The sequence below is a fragment of the Rousettus aegyptiacus genome, unplaced genomic scaffold (assembly GCF_014176215.1).
Source record: "Rousettus aegyptiacus isolate mRouAeg1 unplaced genomic scaffold, mRouAeg1.p scaffold_m13_p_6, whole genome shotgun sequence".
Classification (NCBI taxonomy): Eukaryota; Metazoa; Chordata; class Mammalia; order Chiroptera; family Pteropodidae; genus Rousettus; species Rousettus aegyptiacus.
In genome coordinates, this window is record NW_023416309.1 from 85,687,270 (window position 1) to 85,706,209 (window position 18,940).

Sequence of the window (18,940 nt, forward strand, 5' to 3'; positions counted from 1 at the left end):
ACGAGGAGTCATGTTGTCCATTTTCCTGCCTTTGGGTAAAAGGGCACTTTCTCTAGGTACTTAGTTGTGAGGTGTGTTGGACTTAGGAAGATTAAAAAAAGAAAAAAAAAAGGTATTGGAGATGTTGTAGAAGCACCTAAGATTTAGTGACTGCCAAATATAAATAGTATATTTATTATAAATAGTATATTTATAATCATAATATACTATTTATAATTTACTATTTATAATATACTATTTATAATTATAAATAGTGTATTTAGGGACTGGAGGTGTTCATTATTAGATAATAAGGAAGGAGGGAGAACTGAAATGCCTGTGAAAACCCAAGTGTCCATGTGAAAACATCGTGGTGGACCTCCACTATGAACCCTGTCCTTTCTTGTGCAAGTCTACCTTTCATCATCAGGACTGAAAAAGTGGCCTCCCCAAGGACATTTTCTGACCTCATGGTATGAAGTTCCCAGGCTCTTAACTCTGGATGAACTTGAATAGTTGATTGGAGCAAAGAAACATAGTATTTGGATAAAGGCCTCTGTGTCTTGTTTTTCTCTGTCTCATGACTGGAGCCACAATTCTCATCAGTGAACTGATTTTCTTGATGAAGTCTGTCCATCTTTAAAGCAGCTAAGTATTCTACTGGAGGCTTTGCCTCCCAGAGGTGATGTGAAGATAGATAAGCAGACATCAGAAGCAGTGTGGCCTCTCAGGTACAGAGCTAATCTTTATTTCAGTCAACGAAGCACTTGATAATAGCCATACCTAGCCCTATTCTAAGAGTTATAGAGGACAGTACCAAACTATAAGAAATGCTTGCTACCTTTCAGATTCTTAAAGTTAGCTGGAGAGATAACATACACGCAAAAAATTAGAGCCTAATAAATGCAGAGCTGTTTGGTGGTGACCAGATTGCTACAGGAATTCAGAGAAGAGAAGAGACAGATCAGTAGAAGCTGCAGAAGTAAAGAGATCTTAGAGAACAGGGGACTTCCAAGGACTAGAAAGATTCAGAAAATTAGAAGGGAGGAAGGATGAGTTTGCCAGCATAAGCAAAGGTAAGAATAAGCATGGCAAGAGTTAGAGGCCAGATTAGAGTGTATATTATATATTGGGGACCGGTAGGAAATAACATCCCAGTATTTCTTCTGTCTTCTGTTCTAAAGGTTGATCACTGACCTTGCCACTTAAGGAATTTGGAAATATGTCAGCCACCAGGACAAGGGGCTCCTCATAGTTCCATTTTTTATTAAGGTACTTTCTTCCCTCTCTTGGTCACTTCTGGCCTGACCTAATAATGCTTTCCTATCTTGGAAGGGCAGGCGTAGGAGGCATTGCTGTTTATCGAGAGACACTGGCAGCAAAGAGGGGAGCAATAAGTATAAATTCTCAACTATTAATCTCAAACTTAAGGGTGAATAATTACTGCTCAAAAAAGAATCTGAAGTGAGGTTGTGAATCTGCATTTTAAACAAGCACCTAGTGATTCTGTCTCAGGGGCTCTGATGGAACAGACTTTTAGAAACACTGCCATAAAGTAGAATTGACAATAAAGTGCCAATGGGGCCTGGACAGTGATACACATACTATTTATGTATTTCTGGGCTGACTTATTTTTGAGAATTTGGAGTAGATAGGTGGAGGCCTAAACATGTAGTAGGAAAAAACTTAGTCTGAAATATGAGTAATGAAGATACTAGAGAAATCTGAAGAGAAGGTGAGGACAGGAGCAGAAAGTGAACTTACCAGAATCCCCATACTGGGTAGGACAAGGAGTCATGTTGTCCATCTTCCTGCCTTTGGGTAAAAGGGCACTTTCTCTAGGTATTGGCTCTTATAAAATTCACATGGCTTACCATCTAAGGAGCAAGATATACACACTGTTTTGGTGTTTAGTTTTGTATTTCCCACTAGATTGTAATCGCCTTAAAGTTAGGGACCCCTTAGACTTTTCTTTCTTTCCCCACAGTAGGGTGAAAGACCATCTTTTCTTTTTTCAATTTTTTAAAAATTTATTTTCAATTATAGTGATACACAATATTAGAGATCATCTTCAAGATTGGAAGATAGCTGTAATGTTCAGGATAAATCCTTGATACCTTTATATAACCTTCTTGAAAAACCTGTAAGTGCCAATATGGCCTGGACAGTGACACACAAACTATTTATATATTTCTGGGCTTACTCATTTTTGAGAATTTATCCTCTCCTATCTATGGCTCTTATAAAATTCACATGGCTTATCATCTAAGCTGCAAGGCATAGACACTCTGTTTTGGTGTTTAGTTTGATATTTGGGACCTTGTATTAGTTTTCTAGGGCTCCCATAATAAAGTACCACAGACTGGGTGGCTTAAACTAGCAGTCCCCAACCTTTTTGGCACTAGGGACCAGTTTCATGGAAGGCAATTTTTCTATGGACTGAGTGGGTGTTGGGGGGATAGTTTCAGGATGATTCAAGCACATTACATTTATTGTGCACTTTATTTCTGTTATTATTACATTGTAACATATAATGAAATAATTATACAACTCACCATAATGCAGAATCAGATGCCACCAGATACAGCTGTACAACTGAAATACATCAACTCACTTGCCACTATAGAGCCTGCCACCAGATGCAACTGAATTGCCTTTTGCCACTCACCGATAAGGTTTTGATATGAGTCTGCAAGCAGTTGATTTATTATGGTCTCTGTGTAGTCAAACCTCTCTGCTAATGTTAATCTGTATTTGCAGCAGCTCCCCAGTACTAGCATCACCTCCCCAGCTCCACTTCAGATCATCAGGCATTAGATTTTCATAAAGAATGTACAACCTAGATCCTTTGCATGCACAGTTCACAATAGGGTTCGTGCTCCTATAAGAATCTAATGCCTGATGATCTGAGGTGGAGTTGAGGAATGGCTGGAAATAGGTGAAGGTTCCACTTGCTTGCATGCCACTTACCTCATGCTGTGGGCCCTGGTTCCTAACAGGCCACAGATCACTACCAGTCAGTGGCCCAGGGGTTGGAGGCCCCTGGTTTAAACAACAGAAATTTATTTCTTCACAGTTCTGGAGGCTGTAAGTCCAATATCAAGGTGTCAGCAGAATTTGTTTCTTCTGAAGCTTCTCTTTTTGGCTTATAGATGGCCATCTTCTCCAGCATAAGAGCCACAATTCTGGCAAATGCTCTATCAATTTGTGATTCACAGATGGTCTTTCCCCTGTGTTTCTATGTCGTAATCTCCTCTTTTTATAAGGACACCAGTCATTTGGAATTAGGGCCCACCTTAATGACATCATTTTAATTTCCCTTTTAAAGATCGTATCTCAAAATATACTCACATTGTGAGATAGTGTGGGTTAGGACTTAAACATATGAATTTTGGGACACAATTCAGCCCATTATAGCTGTCTAGTTTCACCTTCTAGAAATGTTCTACTCATTCCCTTCTCTTCCACCTGTTAGTCTTGTATAGTAAGTTCTCTCCACCCTTTCCTTCTTACAGACATAATGGCTGTGTGGCAAGAACTCATGGAACTCCTCTAAAGAGCCTATAGCAGGTTGTGGCATGTACCAAATAACACAAGACTTAGGAGTTATTGAAATTCTAAGTGTATCATCTTAAAGACACAGCTCTCTTCCTATTCTTTGCCCATTTGTCTTAACATTTGATGATAATAATTAGATTATTCAATCCTCTGTAAGTGGTCTTGGTGTGTCCTAAGTCATCCTTCATTTTCTTTCATAAGGTCTTGCCTTGGGTAGTTCTTTAGGGAGTTTAATTACTTCAAACATTCAGTGACGTCAAAATCAAGACATGTAAGGGCTTGCTGAAGTTTCACATAAGGACGGTTTTTGAGGATAACCTCCTGGTTTTGCAGCGCTTCTAAGGCTGATAAACAGCAAAAACCATTAAGAAGAACTCTTGAGGCCAGAGTTCCTATTACTTAATAGGAACTGGGAATCCTATTACTTAATAGTAACTGGAAAAGGTAGATGAAAAATAAAAGAGGTAACATCAAGATTTTTAGTTCTTTCCAAAGTCACTTTCTTCAGGCCAGTTCAAAGACCACTATTAGGGAGAGGTAAAACTTCCCTCTTCCTAGGCCTTTTTTTTTTTTTTTTTTTCCCATTCTGCCAAATCAAACATCTTGTTAAATCAGGAGGTTGTGTTTAATTATCTTTAAGCTCTGATTTCCTATCTTTGTTCAACTGACAGATACATCCAATGACAGAAACAGCTATTGTGAAACGGGAGTCACTCACTGCTCTGTAAAGTTGACATCTTTCCAAATTTGTTTCTAGTCCTTATTATTTTAGGTTGGTAAACCCTTGGAGAAGCCACCACCTAGTGGTATTATGAGGGCTCCTAGATGAATCTGTCTCCACTTCCACCCCAAAACTTATAACCTCAGGTGTGTATTTCTACTCTATAGAGTATTCTACTCTACTCTACTCTGTTTGCCCTCTTGCATAGAATTTCCCACCAAATCACATCCTCTGTAACTCTTGGCCTTTAGCACAAGCTTGTGTAAGAATCAGAAAGGACTCTGGGTGCTCCAGCAAATCCTTGGAAGGGGTTAAACTCACCCCAGTCTTCTGAAGTGCAATTTTCTCCAATTTTCTTTTTCTCTTGCCCAATAGTTGTATTATGTGTTGGGACTCTTTCCAATTCCTATTTATTTTCAACACACAGCCACCATGCAAATCTTGGTGTGAAATAACTGGCAAAACTGGAGAAATTTGTTGGCTTCTTCTCAAAGCCTTAGTGTAACCACAGTGGCAGTCGCGAGGCACGCTCCAATCCAAGCAGTCAGCAATATACTGCCATCTATTTTCCGTGTTCAGGGCAGGCAGAAAAGACTTTCTCCTTTGGCACTCTGCCCTTCTTACTGAGCTTCATTTACTGAGGCTTCCTCTTAATACTCCAGGATCCAGCATCTCAGATTCCTTAGAAGAGGGCTGCTTTGGGTCTGAGGACCAATTCAAGGGAGACTGGTTATGCTGTTACAAAATACGGGTCAGAAACCCTGCACTAATTTAGAAATCAGCCTGTGTAATCCTGAGCAATTGACAGATGCAGTACCCACCTCTTCAGGGCGTTAGGACTGAACACGAAAAGGTCCTTACGAGACCCGCACACCAACTACCCTACTCAGTTCTTGGTTCTGGGCTCTCTCCGCGTTACCCGCAGGCTCGCCCCAGGCGCCTCTTTCTCGGATGCGAGGTGTATGCAAGGCCATTTCTCCCACTCCCATATCCACCAGGAGGGGGAGCCGGACGGCAACCTCTGCACCCGGCTCGGCAGAAAGAGCGGTGAAGGCCAGGACGCGAGCGCCACGACGGGCCGGAACCCACACCCGCCCTCTTGCCTCTTGGTCCCAAATGGCAGAGCGGCGCTCGGACCATCCTCATCGCCTCACGTTGCCCCGCCCCGCGCCGCTCTCCCATTGGCTGTTGCCTGGCCCTCGCGGCCCGCGCCTTGCCTCTCTGCCTGCCAGACCGCGCCGCAGCCCAGAGCGGGGTCGGAGGTGAATGGCCTCGAGTAATCCCGGACATAGTCCTCTCATGGGGCTCGCCCGCTGAGGTGGGTGGCAGGGGCGGGGCGGGGCGGGGCGGGGCGGGGCGGGGGTGGGCCGGCTCCCTCGAAGCCCCGCCCCTTCCCCGTGTGCTGGGCCGGGCCGGGGCTGCGCGCCTGTCAGCCATCGTCGGAGCTGCCGGCGTCTCCTCCCGCCGTGCACCACCTCCGCGCAGGGGCTCCGGGACCGCCAGACCGCGGACGTCGCCTCCTGGAGGTGAGGGCCGCCTCAGAGTCTGTGATCTGGGACCCGGAGAGGATGGGGCCCAGGGAGGAGCGGCAGCAGCAGAGGGCCGGCTCCCATCTTCCGCCTGCACGCGGCCCGGGCTCCATCCAGTCCGGACCAGGTGCCAGGCAGCCCAACCCTCCCTGCAGCCCCGGGGCCTCCAGTTCCCCTCTGGAGAGACGTGGAGGGGCCTAAGGTCTCTGGAGGTGGAACCTCAGACCCCATAACTGGGAATACAGCTCAGGGCCTCTAGGAAGGGGCTGGGATGTCTGTCTGGAGCTTGAGCCTCCACTCCTCCCGCCCCAGCCTCGGCGTGGTCAGATTCCTTCCTCTAACCCGTCTCTCCCGTGCGACCTTGCGCTCGGGAGAGGGAGAAGACCCACGTGGGAAAGTGATGTTAGGGGTTGGGTCCAGCTGTGTTGAAGTCTTCTAACTCTCTCTTGCAGAGCGAAGTGTGGGGAGCAGAGACCCGGGCTTCTGTTGCTCTCGCTGTGTCTTTGTAACATGGTGGGAGCAAGGGCCAGTTCCTGCTCTTAGAGTTTTATTTTGTTTTCTATTGGGGACGTAGTAAAATTTATGTGCCTGTTGTTACTCTCTACTTTCCGTTTGCCATACTGATCAAGGGAAACTGTTGGAGAGAGGACGTCGGAAGGTGAAGTGAGGCTAATGATTTCAAAGAGAAATGTGAGTCAAGGTCTTGCCCGGGTCAGCGCCAACATTATTTTTGGATTTGGACACGGGAAAGTAGACACTCGTGGACATTTGCAATCAGCTCTAAATACCAGGGACTCCATGTAGGCCTGCAGGTTTTATAGAAACATAAGAATATAGCTGCTCCAGTAGGGGAAATACTTTAATTTCAGATATTTTTGTTTTGGGGTTTAAATTTAAGACTGAAATCAAAAGACCCTAGAACTTAATAATTGATTCCATTTCTACTTAAGCAGTATTTCTGTGATTTCTCAGTGTGTGGAATAAGCCTAATAACTTGGTCCTCAGTCTCAGAAGTTGGTCCTTTTAATCTCGCTTTTTTTTTTTTTTCATTCATTTTTCTCTCCCAGGCCCATAGTGCAGGTTGAGAGGCATGCTTACTTTCATTAATGGTTTCTTCTTCCTGGGTGGTAGGAATTCTCTGACTTGTCTCTTCTTGGTGGGAATGCCTTGGATGTCTGTGATGAGGATTTCGGTGCTGCCTTTTTGACAGGCACTTTTAAGGAAAGCATTGTGGTCTAACATAGAACAGGACAGCAACAGCGGTGTCCAGGTAGGTGCCTACTTGTTAAAAAGTAGCAAGTCTCTTCCCACTTCTCTTGCCTCATTTTCTTCATTTCCAATAATAGGAGGACTGTTGTGAATCCTAGAATAATTAACAAGCATTGTAAAGTGGTCATATGAAAAACGTCAAAGACAAAATATTAACCTGTGTTGCAGAAGTTTTATTTTGGATTTATCACTACAGAACAGAAATACATCAAGCATAAGATTTAATTGTTTTTGAAATGGGAGGAAAGTTTGGGAAATGGTGGCATTTGGCTTAGTGAATTTATAGTTCGAATAATGCCTAGGTTATATCGAACTGGCAGTTTGAAAGAAAGCCAGCCTCAGAACTCCCTCATCTGATACTGACTTCTCTAAAGTACAGGTTCACGTATAGATCATTATGTAAATTCTATTTCTCTTTCAGTCAATGACTAGGAAATTTTTTTTTTTGCCTGTCACATAGACTGGTTTAACAGATCTGAGGCTAGTATTTTTCTTAAAATTTTTTTTAAAAAGATTAATATTCGAATAGTTTTGGTTGAAGAAAAAAATTAAAATAAAAATTGTTGGAATAATATACTGAAATTTAGTATTTCCAATTGGAGGAGTCTTTTTACAATTTGGAAAAAAAGGTTGGCATATCGGTTCCTAACATGTTCTTAAAGATTAATAATAATAGGAGCTATATATTAAGCATCTTTCCAAACTCTTAAAACAATAAGATTATGAAGACGTGAAAGAACACTGAAGACTCATTGGCCCCCAAAATTTATTTAACTATTGAGGTAACGTAACATTTTTAAAGGAAGTATTCGTTGATCTACTTTAGCAGATTATTGCTTAACTAGTTTTTTGTTTCATTAATTTTACAATTTAGTGAGTATTCACTACTTGAATCTAATGATTATGTGAAGATGCTATTAGATAGGAAACTGATTGTGTCATAAGGACATTGCACTTGCACAAGGACTATGAAACTGATTGATAGGGCAGAGATTTGTAGGAGTGCCATTCTATCTTAGTATGTATGCACAAATGAGACAGTTCTCTTGTTACCAATTTGTTATTTATTAAGCTATCATAAAGTCATCTAGTCTCCGGTTATTTAAGGAAGCAAGACAAAAGTGGCTTCAACAAGTGATATTAAGGGCTTTACTCAAAGGTTGGTGGCCCCAATTGATTTGGCCTTCCAATGATATTTTTTGGGACTTAGGCTTATACCATCCTTTCAGCATGCCATTCCTCCCTCCTTTATAAGGAACCGTAGTAACGTTTATCATATGACAACAGGAATTGAAATTGCATGGCAGTACTAGTTATAAAGCTATTATCCCAGAGAGAATAAGTTTATATAAATGATTTTCACTTTTAAAATGATAACACAAAGTTGGAAAATTCTAAATGAATTAATGGAGTTAAGTTTGAAAAGCAGACTCAGTTTTGGAGAATCTTTTTCAGGAAATTTCATAAAGTTTCATTTATGAATACTTGGCTACCTCCTATGATAGAAATAGTGAGTGCATTCACTAATGAAGTACCTAAAAATTACCTTCTGTTTTTGTAGACAATCTGTCCTTAGTTAAATAAATTGGTACACATGTTTATGCTTGTATTCACAAGTTGGGGGGGGGGGTAGTAGGTTGATGGGAGCTTGATTAGTTTTTAATTTTAATGATAGTAATATCAGTAGATTAGCATCAAGACGATAGATAGCTGGGTTGTTTGTATTTTGCATGTCAGCATTTAATGGTATTCCTGGCCCTGACAAAGCAAGAATTTAGTAGAATTTTTAGAATAGAATGTACCTTAGGAATTTTATACTCCACTTTTCCACTTAATTTGAGACTATTTTATCTGATACTCTGTTAAAAACTTCCAGCTATAAGCAGTTCATCTGATCTAATGCGTCTTGGGGCAGCTGATTTTTGAGAGTTCTTCATTTTTTTCAACTTAAAACTCTCCTTAAAACCACATAAGATTTTGTAACTCCAAGAGGATTAGGAACTTCTGCTTTAACCTGTAAATTTCTCCAGTTCCACTTCTCAGCTAGGTAGACTTAAAACATCCAAAGGACTTGGGGGCAAAAAAACCCAAGCAATATTTCTTCCAGGAGGAAATTATTCTTATCTGTAAGATGTTTTAGAAGGTAGCTGACACACCTGAATCATGGTTCCAGCTTTTTCTAAAAGCTGTTCTATGAAATAAGATTGAGCAAGAATTGATTCATAATCCCAAAGCTTTTTGAATTCACAAAATGACTTTTTACCTGGAGGCCTCTAAATGTATCTAGGGAGTAATATTTGAAATAAACCCCATGGTTCATGTTTTGTAACTCAAATGTTCATTAGAATTCCTATGAAACACAGCCTGCAAAAGCCTAGTCTTTACACAACATTATGGGGTGTTGGGGTGGTAGATCTAAAACACTTGGAAGAGATAATAACTTTTCCAATTTCATTGAGGAGATAATGGAGTCAATTACACATATTAATAAATAAGCGAATGACATGCTAGTTGTCTACTTAAATGCTCAGGCAGATATGAGATAAGGGGTCAGAATGGCATGGAATTAATTAGGTAAAGCTTTTTATTAAATTTATTTAAAATCTTTAGTTGCTAGTACATAAGTAATACATCCACATAGTTCAAAATTTTAAATGTACAAAAGCATGTATGGTGTTATTCTCTGCCCTAATTTTGTCTTGCAGCCATCTATCTAGTTCCCTTCACCAGAAGCAGGCAGTATTATTAATTTCTTATTATAATTTCTTAATAGTAATGATAGTAATTTAAATTTAAAGTTATTGATTTCTTAATTATTATCAGAGATTGTATTCATATTCAAACAAATGCTCATATATTCTCTCCTCTGCCATTTTTTTATACAAATTATACATACTTTACACACTATTCTTTATCTTTGGTTTCTTCGATATGAGATTAACTTTTTACATTTTTATTTTCATCAAAGTTATGCATGCACATAGTTTTAAAAGTCCAATTGTTCCACAAAGTTTGTTACAATAAAACAGCAGTCCCTAGCCCCTTCCTACTTTCATTTATTGTAGCTGATATATTTGTTATTACACCCTTTTGTTTGTAAATAACATACTCATTTTCCTACATCTTGATTTTTCATTATGAAGCATTACCTATTGATATCCTACTGTGGAAGATGAGGATTTGGTTCTTTCCTTACCTTCACTGTTCACCTTTGCCTTTTCCACCCATGCAACCAACTACAGTAATCAAAACAGTGTGGTACTGGAATAAAGACATATATAGACCAATGAAATAGAATAGAACACCCAGAAATAAACCCTTGTATATATAATCAAATGATATTTGACGAGAGTACTAACACCATTTAAAGACAGCTTTTTCAATAAATGGTGCTTGGAAAACTAGATCTCCACATGCAAACATATGAATATACAAAAATGTATACCATTATGTCTTTAAACATTCTCTCTGCTCCTTCCTTCTCCTCCTCCTGAGACTCTCACACTGCATATATTAGTATGTGTGATGGTGTACCACAGATTCCTTAATCTCTATTCACTTTCATTCAATCTTATTTTCTTTCTGTTCCTCCGACTTGAGAATTTCCATGTCCTATCTTAATATTATTCCTTAATTCTTTCTTCTGCTTGCTCAAATCTGCCTTTGAATCCACTATTGAATTTTTCATTTCAGTTATTATACTTTTCAGCTCCAGAATTTCTTTTTGGGTTCTTTTTATGTTTTCTATTTCTTTAATGATGTTTTCATTTTGTTCTGATATTCTTTTCTTGACTGTCTCCACTTCTTTAGTTCTTTTAGCGTCTTTTAGACAGTTGTTTTAACATCTTAGCCTAGTACATGTGCCATCATATTTTTTAGGAACAATTTTTTCCTTTGAATAGGCCATACTTCCCTGTTTCTTTATATGCCTTGTGATATTTTGTTGAAATCTGGACATTTGAATCTAATAATGTGGTAACTGTAGACATCGGGTTCTCTTCCTTTCCAGAGTTTGATGTTTTTTATTATTCTTTTGGTTTTTTGACTGTTTTAGGCTGTCCCTTATTTAGGGTCAACCTGAGGTGTTAAGGTCATAGGTCTTTTCTGAGTCTTTCTCTGGGCATACTCCCAGTTACTTTCTAATTTTTCCCTGTATATGCAGTAGTTTTTTAATGTACTAGTGTTTTGTGTCTGGCTCTCAAAAGGAGAAAAAGAAGAAAATAAAGAGGGGATAAAAGGGCACTGGTCCTGTAAGTTCCCTAGAAGTCACTTCAGTTAGAGAGGGAGGGATTTGCAACACTGGGGAAGGTGCAACAATAATGGCTGCTTGCCTCTTAGTCTGTACCTCTTTGATCAGAAGCAGCAATTAAGATAGAGCACGGATCCCCAGTATTTGGAGGACAGAGTTGTTTTTGCTCACTCTGGCTTCTGCAGTCTGTATGCAGGAGCTCCAGGAGCATGTGCACAATTGTCTGCCATGTGGCTGAGGTTGGGGGATGGATAGCTGCTACTGTGCTAAGAGATGGTATTGACTCTAATAAATTAAAATTAATCTTCAAAGTCTTCCCCTGAAGAGACAAACCTTCAGTAGATTTAAGAGTTCCAAAATAGTTACATGAGGCAGATTCTGCCAGTATACTTATTGTCAAGATGGAGAGACAGAATCCTAGTACTTCCTACTCCATTATCTTTCCTGAATCCTCTCCTATAAAATTTTTAAGACCACAGGAATATCTTGTTTTTGCATAACCTTTTATCCCACAGTTTTAACATACACTCACGATCCTTGCCTGTATCAATCATTGCATTGGTGTTTGTAAAATGAAATATGTTTTCTAATTTATTCTGGGAGGTAATTATTTTGAGGTCTTGCTGTCTGAAAATATTTTTATCCTATTCTCACAGTTGATCAATAATTGATCGGGTCTAGAATTTTAGACTAGAAATAATTTTCCTCCAGAATTTTGAAGGCATTCTTTCATTACTTTCAAGCTTCTTGTGTTATTGCTCCTGAGTCTGAAGGGCATTCTGATTCTTGATCCTTTTTTTTCCCCTCTCTGGAAGCTTGTAGATCTTTTCTTTGTCTTCAGTTTTTGTAATTTCAGTGATTTCCCTTGGTGTTTGTCAGTAGTATGTTCTTGGTGGTCCTTCTTAATCTGATTATCATGCCTGTTAGTCTTGGGAAGTTTATTGAATTATTACATTAATTGTAGCTTACCCTCTATTCCTGTTCTCACTTTAGGGAGCTCCTATTATTCATATATTGTACCTTCTAAACAGATTCTCTAATACTCCTATCTTTTCTCTCCTACTGTTCATCTCTTTGTCTTATTTATGAAAGATTTTTCTCAACTTTATCATCTAACTCTTGTATTTTAATTGCTGTGATTATATTTTTAACTTCTAAGAACTCTTTATTGTTCTTTAAATGCTTCTCTTAAAAATATACTGTTATATTTCATGTATGTAATATCTTCTTTTAGCTCTCAGGATGATAGTCCTTTAAAATTAAAACTTTTTTTTTTTTAATTTTAAAGTAATTTTAGACTTACAGAAAAATTGCAAAGATGGTACATACAATTCTTGCATACCCTTCACCAAGCTTCCTTAATGTTAATATCTTGATTTCTTTTTACTCCTACAGCACCTAGTCTTCCTAGGTGGTCTCCCATCCAAGTACTAACCAGGCCAGACTCTGCTCAGCTTCCAGGTTCCAAGATCAGATGGGATCAGGAGTGTTCAGGGTAGCATTGCCATAGACTGTTAATATCTTACATAGTTACACTATCTTTGTCAAAACTAAGAAATGGACATTGGCTAAATACTACTAACTAAACTATAGACTTTACTCAGATTCCGCCCCAATCCCTTTTTTAACTGATGTTTTTCTGTTCCAGAGTCTAATTCAGGATACCACATTGCATTTAGTAGTCATGTTTTGTTAGTTGCCTCTGATCTGTGATAGAGTTTTAGTCTTTCCTTTTTTTTTTTCTTAGAGAAAGGCTGTTGAAGTATTTTGTAAAATGTTCCTTAATTCGAATTTGGCTGATGTTTTCTCATGAGCATACTAGGATTATGTATTTTTTTGGGAAAACACCATAGAGGTGGGGTTGCCTTCCTTATCCCTTAATTTTTAATGTTTTCTTCTTCTGCATAATCTTTTCAAGTTGCAATTTTTTCCTAGAGGTAGGGAGGTGGTTTTTGTTTGTTTGTTTTGTATTCTTTCGTGTTGGCGGTTTTCCCTCATATCTAGTAATCCTTAGTTGACATCTTAAATTTGAGAAGGAGGATTGAAAAGCTAACTCAAGATTATGAGAATGTGAGTGGGCTTGCTGATTTAATTTCACCACAGGGTTATCTGGTCGGGCATTCCAGTGTACTACCTGAGGTTTTTTCCCCTTGGTCTGGTAAGATCGTGTAAGAAATATCCTTCGATTTCCTCCCCGGAGGGTGAAAATTGGGAAGTTTTACTCTATATGTTTACTTAACCTCTCTGTTTTCAGTATGGTGCCATCCCTGTACTTTTGCTAGTATACCCCAGTCTAGAAACCCTCTGTTTAACCTCCTTAGAGGATAGATCTTCAGTCTTTTATCAGAATGGTAGAGTAGCAGGCACCTGCCTTTACTATTTGGAAAGTGAATCTTAGGATCCAAAGTTCTGAAACAGAATTTCAACCAGTCTTCTTTATTTTAGCTCCATTTTTTACTTCTACTGTCTGAACATTTTGGAGATTCTGTGATTTAAATTGTATTGATTCTAAGTTTACCACAGATGGCTCATGATTCATTTTTCTTGGGCTTGCATAGTCATTTATCACTCTTCTACCTGCTTTCCAAGAAAATTATCTTACTGTTGTCTTCCCTGATTTTTTTTGGTGGTTTATTTTATTTTTTTTGGGGGGGTGGGAGGGGATTATGCCTTAACAAATTTTTTTTTTTAACTTTTATTTTAATGGGATTTCAGACAGGAGCAAAAGTGAATAACCCACCATCTTTATCCAGAAGTTTGGCAAACTTTCTTTAATGAATCCTTGAAAGATGCAGAAGCTTGCACAGCTTTATCCTTGAAAAATATCCTTATCCCTGGAGTGAGATATAAGGAATAGGACAGACAATTATACCCTGTTATTCTCTCTGACAACTATACCCTAAAGAAGTATACTCCTGTTTTACAAAAAAAATTAAAGTCTCCAGCTGGCTCTGGAAGGAAATGACCTCAAACTGCAGCTATTCAGATCTAGTATTTGTCATAAATCATCATATTCTACCTTCTGGGTCTTTATTCAGTGGCTCCTATGTGGAATGCTCCTTCCTCTCCCTCCTTGCTTATCTCCCCGGTACTTCATTGCTAATATCATCTCACTGCAGGAAGTTTTCCTTGATCCCTGTCCTCACCATCACCACCTCTAAATTTAGATAAAGTACCCTTGTGTTTCCACACCTAGCGATTATACTACTGTAATTGTTTATTTAGGTGTCTTTAGCCACTTGGCTAGGGATCAACTCTTATTTATCTTTAAATATACATCATTCATCTCTCTATTTGGAACCCAAGTTCTTGTTATCTTAAAATTTAAAACTAGCAAAAATATAAAAAATGCAGCTTAAAAAAATCTATAACTCTCTTGTGGATACTGAATTAATACCAGAATCCATTTAAAAGTTCATTAATAAAATGACAAAATTGAAAAAAGGCAAATTCAGTGATTCGTTTTGAAAAAATTTAAATGAGGCTCCTATGACTTAAAAGGCAAGGATGTGTTGTATTAGCTTGGATACTTATATCAGTGGCTATAAAAACTAATTACTTTTATTAGAACTTGGAAAATAGTGTCATTTGAGTTCAAGAAGAACGTGTTAACTACACTTGGTAAAACTGTTATATTTTATTTAGAAAAATATCTGAACGAAATGCACGTTGACTTTTCAATAAGTGCATTAGCTATAATCAGCTTTACCCCATTTTCAGGAGCATAGGACAGTTTGGGAGCTTTCTGCAAATATTTTCAGAAGTCTCCAAATAAAAGTTCAAGAACATATATAATTTTTAAAATAAAAGAAAATTTGACATTGTCAAAAATTTGATATAATGAAGAAAATTTTTATTTGGATAAGCAAAATATCCTTCAGCTATATTTGGGGAAAGGCCTGGTTTAGGGAGTAGTTAAGACAGCAGCTATATAAGTCCTCTTCAGAGGGTCAACTCTATGAGAGAGGTCTTAACTAATTCATGGCAAGGCATCAGGGACCCCAAACTCATATGCAAACAATTTTGTGTGAGGGTGAATTTTTGTTGGGAAAAGGTCCATAGCTTTGATCAGATTTCTGATAGTGTCGACCTAGGACAGTTGTGAGAACCATTGGTTTAGGTACTTAACTCACTGTGCTTGCTCTGTGGTGAGGGCATAAAGTCGAGGGGGCAGGAGAGTGAGGATTAATCGTGGCTTTAAGACTTTTGACACAACTCAATAAGATGTTGACGTCATAAAGTATCAAAAGATTTATCAAACAATATTTATCCTTATAAAGTATGGTACACTCTTATTTTCTATTTTATTTCATTTTTAAAATTTTGATAAGGTACCCCTAAATTGATTTCTTACTATTCCGTTTGGTGGTAACCCATAGTTTGAAAAACAATGGTCTGTGCATCATAGTTTACAAAACCTTTTCATAGCACTCGGTCCTCACAGCAGTCCCACGAGGTACATATGATCTTTTTATCTTTACAGATCAAGAGGCACAGAGACTTGTTCAATACTTCATATAGTCAGAGTTTGCTCTTGGGTCTGAGGCTTTGGCTCCAGCTCTGCTGCACCTTTGGTTACATATGATCCAAACTACAGTTGACCCTTGAACAGTGTGGGGTTTGCGGTGACAACCGCCCTCCCTGCCCCCCACAGTCAGAAATCCACATATAACTTTTGATTTCCCAAAAACTCAACTAATAGCCTTCTGTTGACCAGAAGCCTTACTGATGACATAAACAGTCAATTAACACATATTTTGTATATTTTAGATACTATATTATTACAATAGAGAAAAGAAAATGTTATTTAGAAAATGATAAAGAAGAGAAAATACATTTACAGTACTCATTGAAAAACATCCACATATAGGTGGACCCGAGCAGTTCAGACCCGTGTCGATTAAGGATCAACTGTACTTTCTTTTTTCTTCCTTTTCTCACCTTCCCTACTATAGTTGTAGGGAATAATACTAGCTCAGACTACATAATTGGGTAAATCCTAATCTCCCAGTTAACATACCTGCAGTGTCCTCAGTCTTGTTGCTTTTCATTCAGGGTCCTCTCTTAGAAGTTCTTTCCCTTTCTGTGTAATAGGTTCTTCCTGTTTTCTTCTGCACCCTAGACCTATGTCTAAGAACCTGTGTAATTTAATATTTAGATGTCCAGGTCTCCAGCAGAGATTCTAATTCAGTAGATCTGGGATGGAATTTAGACATACTATATGTTTTTAAAAAGCTCCACAGGTGATTGTTATATAGAGTCAAAGTTGAGAATTTATACCCTGGATACATTTAAATTGTTGGGCCTAGAAGGAAACCCAAGGGACTTAATATAATGGGAGATTTGTCCTCTCCCTGGCTTTGTGGGTAAGTATAACCATTTGGAAACATAATCAGAGCCGGACTGAGTTGTAGAGAATCTAGTAGTTCTCTTTTCTCCACTGCCTTCTTTTTGATGAATATTGGAATTCAGGGTTGGAATGTGTTCATCCAAGTATACAATTAGAAAAGACATTGTGAAATAGTAAGCTTGGATTAATGTTTAATACTTTTCATGAATAATAAAATCTTGAATATATAATGCTTTTGATTTACAGATTTGAACAAATAATAGTTAACTGAACTTTATACTTCAAGTTAAATAATAGATTTGACCAGAAAAATGATACTTTATAAGTTTTATTAGTTTTTCTAGTATGCTGAACAAAATGGTTATTGATAAAAGTTGGATTTCTTTGATAAAAACACTTCAAATCTCTCTCTCTTTCTCTCTAGTTCTTTTTGGAAGTGGATATCTGCTCAGACAGTAAGAATTATAAGAGGTCAGTTACAAATAATGCTCCTTCATGTTTTCAGTGTGATAAAAATTTTATATTCACGTGCTAAAATAATGAACTGTAGGCTTTTATTAAAAGTGCCTTTCACAAAAGAATATAGGCAGATTTAGGGGGAATAACGTGAGTGAACAAGTGTTACAGTGGTAGTATTCCAGCACCTTTTCTCTAACTCAGGACTAGAATCAATGAAAGTAGGACAAACTGCGGAGTAGCTTCTAGAGTGTCTGGACAGCTTCTCAGTGATTTTCCATACGTGACCTCTCTTCTAGTGGTTTGTAGGCTTGTTCCTGGGATACCATTCAGTAGAGTTGCTGTCTGGTGGTCAGGCTCTTTAGCTGTTGACACTGAGCTGCTTCCAATATTTGCAGTCCTCTAGGGAAGGCTGCCTTCCTGTTCTTCTAAGCTAGGAAAGAAAAATTTGAAATTGACCTTTTGGAGCCCTTTCTTTATTAGTTAATCTTTTCTTTTCCTTCTCCCGTGGAGTCCAAGAAATGCTCCTTTCTCATTAATTTTACTTTTTAGTGTAGTCACCTGATTTCAGACTATAATCTAGACTCTGCCCCTGAGCGCCTTACTTATTTCTCTTCTGAAGAAGGCAGCTATTATTTTCTGTTAGAATTTTTTTTTTATCTACTATTATTTTTAAACTTGATTATTCACTGCTCTAAAATGTGAAAGAAGCAGCTTTTTTGCTGCTATACTTTCTGGTATCAGAGTGGTCAGTCTGTTAGAACTCCCTCCTTCCCTTACGTCGCTTCCTCCTGTTCTTTTTTTTCTTTTCTCTTTAGATGATTTGGTTTTCTTTTGCAGTTCTGGAGATGAACTTTATAAAATTCAAGACAGTTGAAAAACATTTTTAAGAACCCTAATATTTCAAGGAAGAAGTATATAGCAAATTTAGATGTCAAGTTTTTTTCTATTACACGATACTCTTATATTTGGTTGTAGTTTTAAAAATAAAAATTAGCTTAAGTGATGTCCAACTCACTTTTAGGAAATGTCTAGGTATTTTTCAGTATTCCTGGCAATTTGTTATTACTGTTTTATTCTTCTAGCACAGTGGTTCTCAAACTTTAGGACTTGATAAAATACAGATTACTGAGCTCCAACCTGTGGGTTCTGATACAGTTAGTTTGTCTGTGGCTGGGCCCCAAAATTTGTACTTTTAACAGATTCCCAGGTGATACCATTCCTGGTCTGGGGACTACCCTTTGAGAACCACTATTCTAGCTTTACAAAGATTGTTTTGTTTTTATAAATGAATAAGCTCTGATTCACAAATTACACAAAAATAATGGTGCATGTATAATTTTAAGATGTTTAGTAGTGATTCCTAATTATTTTTAAATATTGATATTCTGTTATGTCATAGAACACTGCTCTCTACCTACTTTCATACCTCAGAGTGCTTTCCAACATGTAAAATTAATTAATATAAATCTCTTATTATCTATTGATATATTGTCTTAGAGCACTTCAGAATCAGAATTGGGAATCATTAGTCTCTGAATTAAAATTATTGGTTAGGCTACAAGCTGTTTAATAATAAGTTGATGTGTAGTTTTGAAGTTTTTTAAATAGTATTTTTGGAATGACAGAATAAATATTGTTTCATTTACTTATGGTTTTTATTGTTATGGGCTTTGAACTGTTTTGATCATTGTTAATTAGTTTGCTAGCGATTGACAATATCTGATCCTGACTAGGATTAGGTATCTGGAAAACTTGTACTTAATTGAAGTGATATCTACATTATTTGAATTTTAGATTTTAATTTGATAGTAGTTTCACTTTCTCCC

At 38.0% G+C, this 18,940-nt stretch overlaps 1 protein-coding gene and 1 long non-coding RNA gene across 9 annotated transcripts in view; one reads left to right on the forward strand and one right to left on the reverse strand.

The window, feature by feature from the left end:
• ACACA (acetyl-CoA carboxylase alpha) overlaps positions 1-18,940 on the forward strand; it is a 253,317-nt gene that overhangs the window by 32,098 nt on the left and 202,279 nt on the right. For 2 of the 8 annotated variants that reach the window (XM_036223376.1, XM_036223375.1), the window contains exon 2: positions 17,080-17,126. In XM_036223376.1, coding sequence (XP_036079269.1) covers positions 17,080-17,126 — 47 coding nt within the window. Of the gene's footprint in view, positions 1-5,658; positions 5,785-6,918; positions 7,058-17,079; positions 17,127-18,940 lie in introns of those variants that run through there. The other 6 variants (XM_036223378.1, XM_036223377.1, XM_036223382.1 and 3 more) reach the window with 6 other exon arrangements.
• Positions 3,265-5,554, reverse strand: LOC118603945. Its single transcript, XR_004951484.1, has 2 exons — positions 5,080-5,554; positions 3,265-4,962 (listed from the first exon to the last, which is right to left on the reverse strand). It is a non-coding gene; the product is annotated as an uncharacterized LOC118603945 (long non-coding RNA).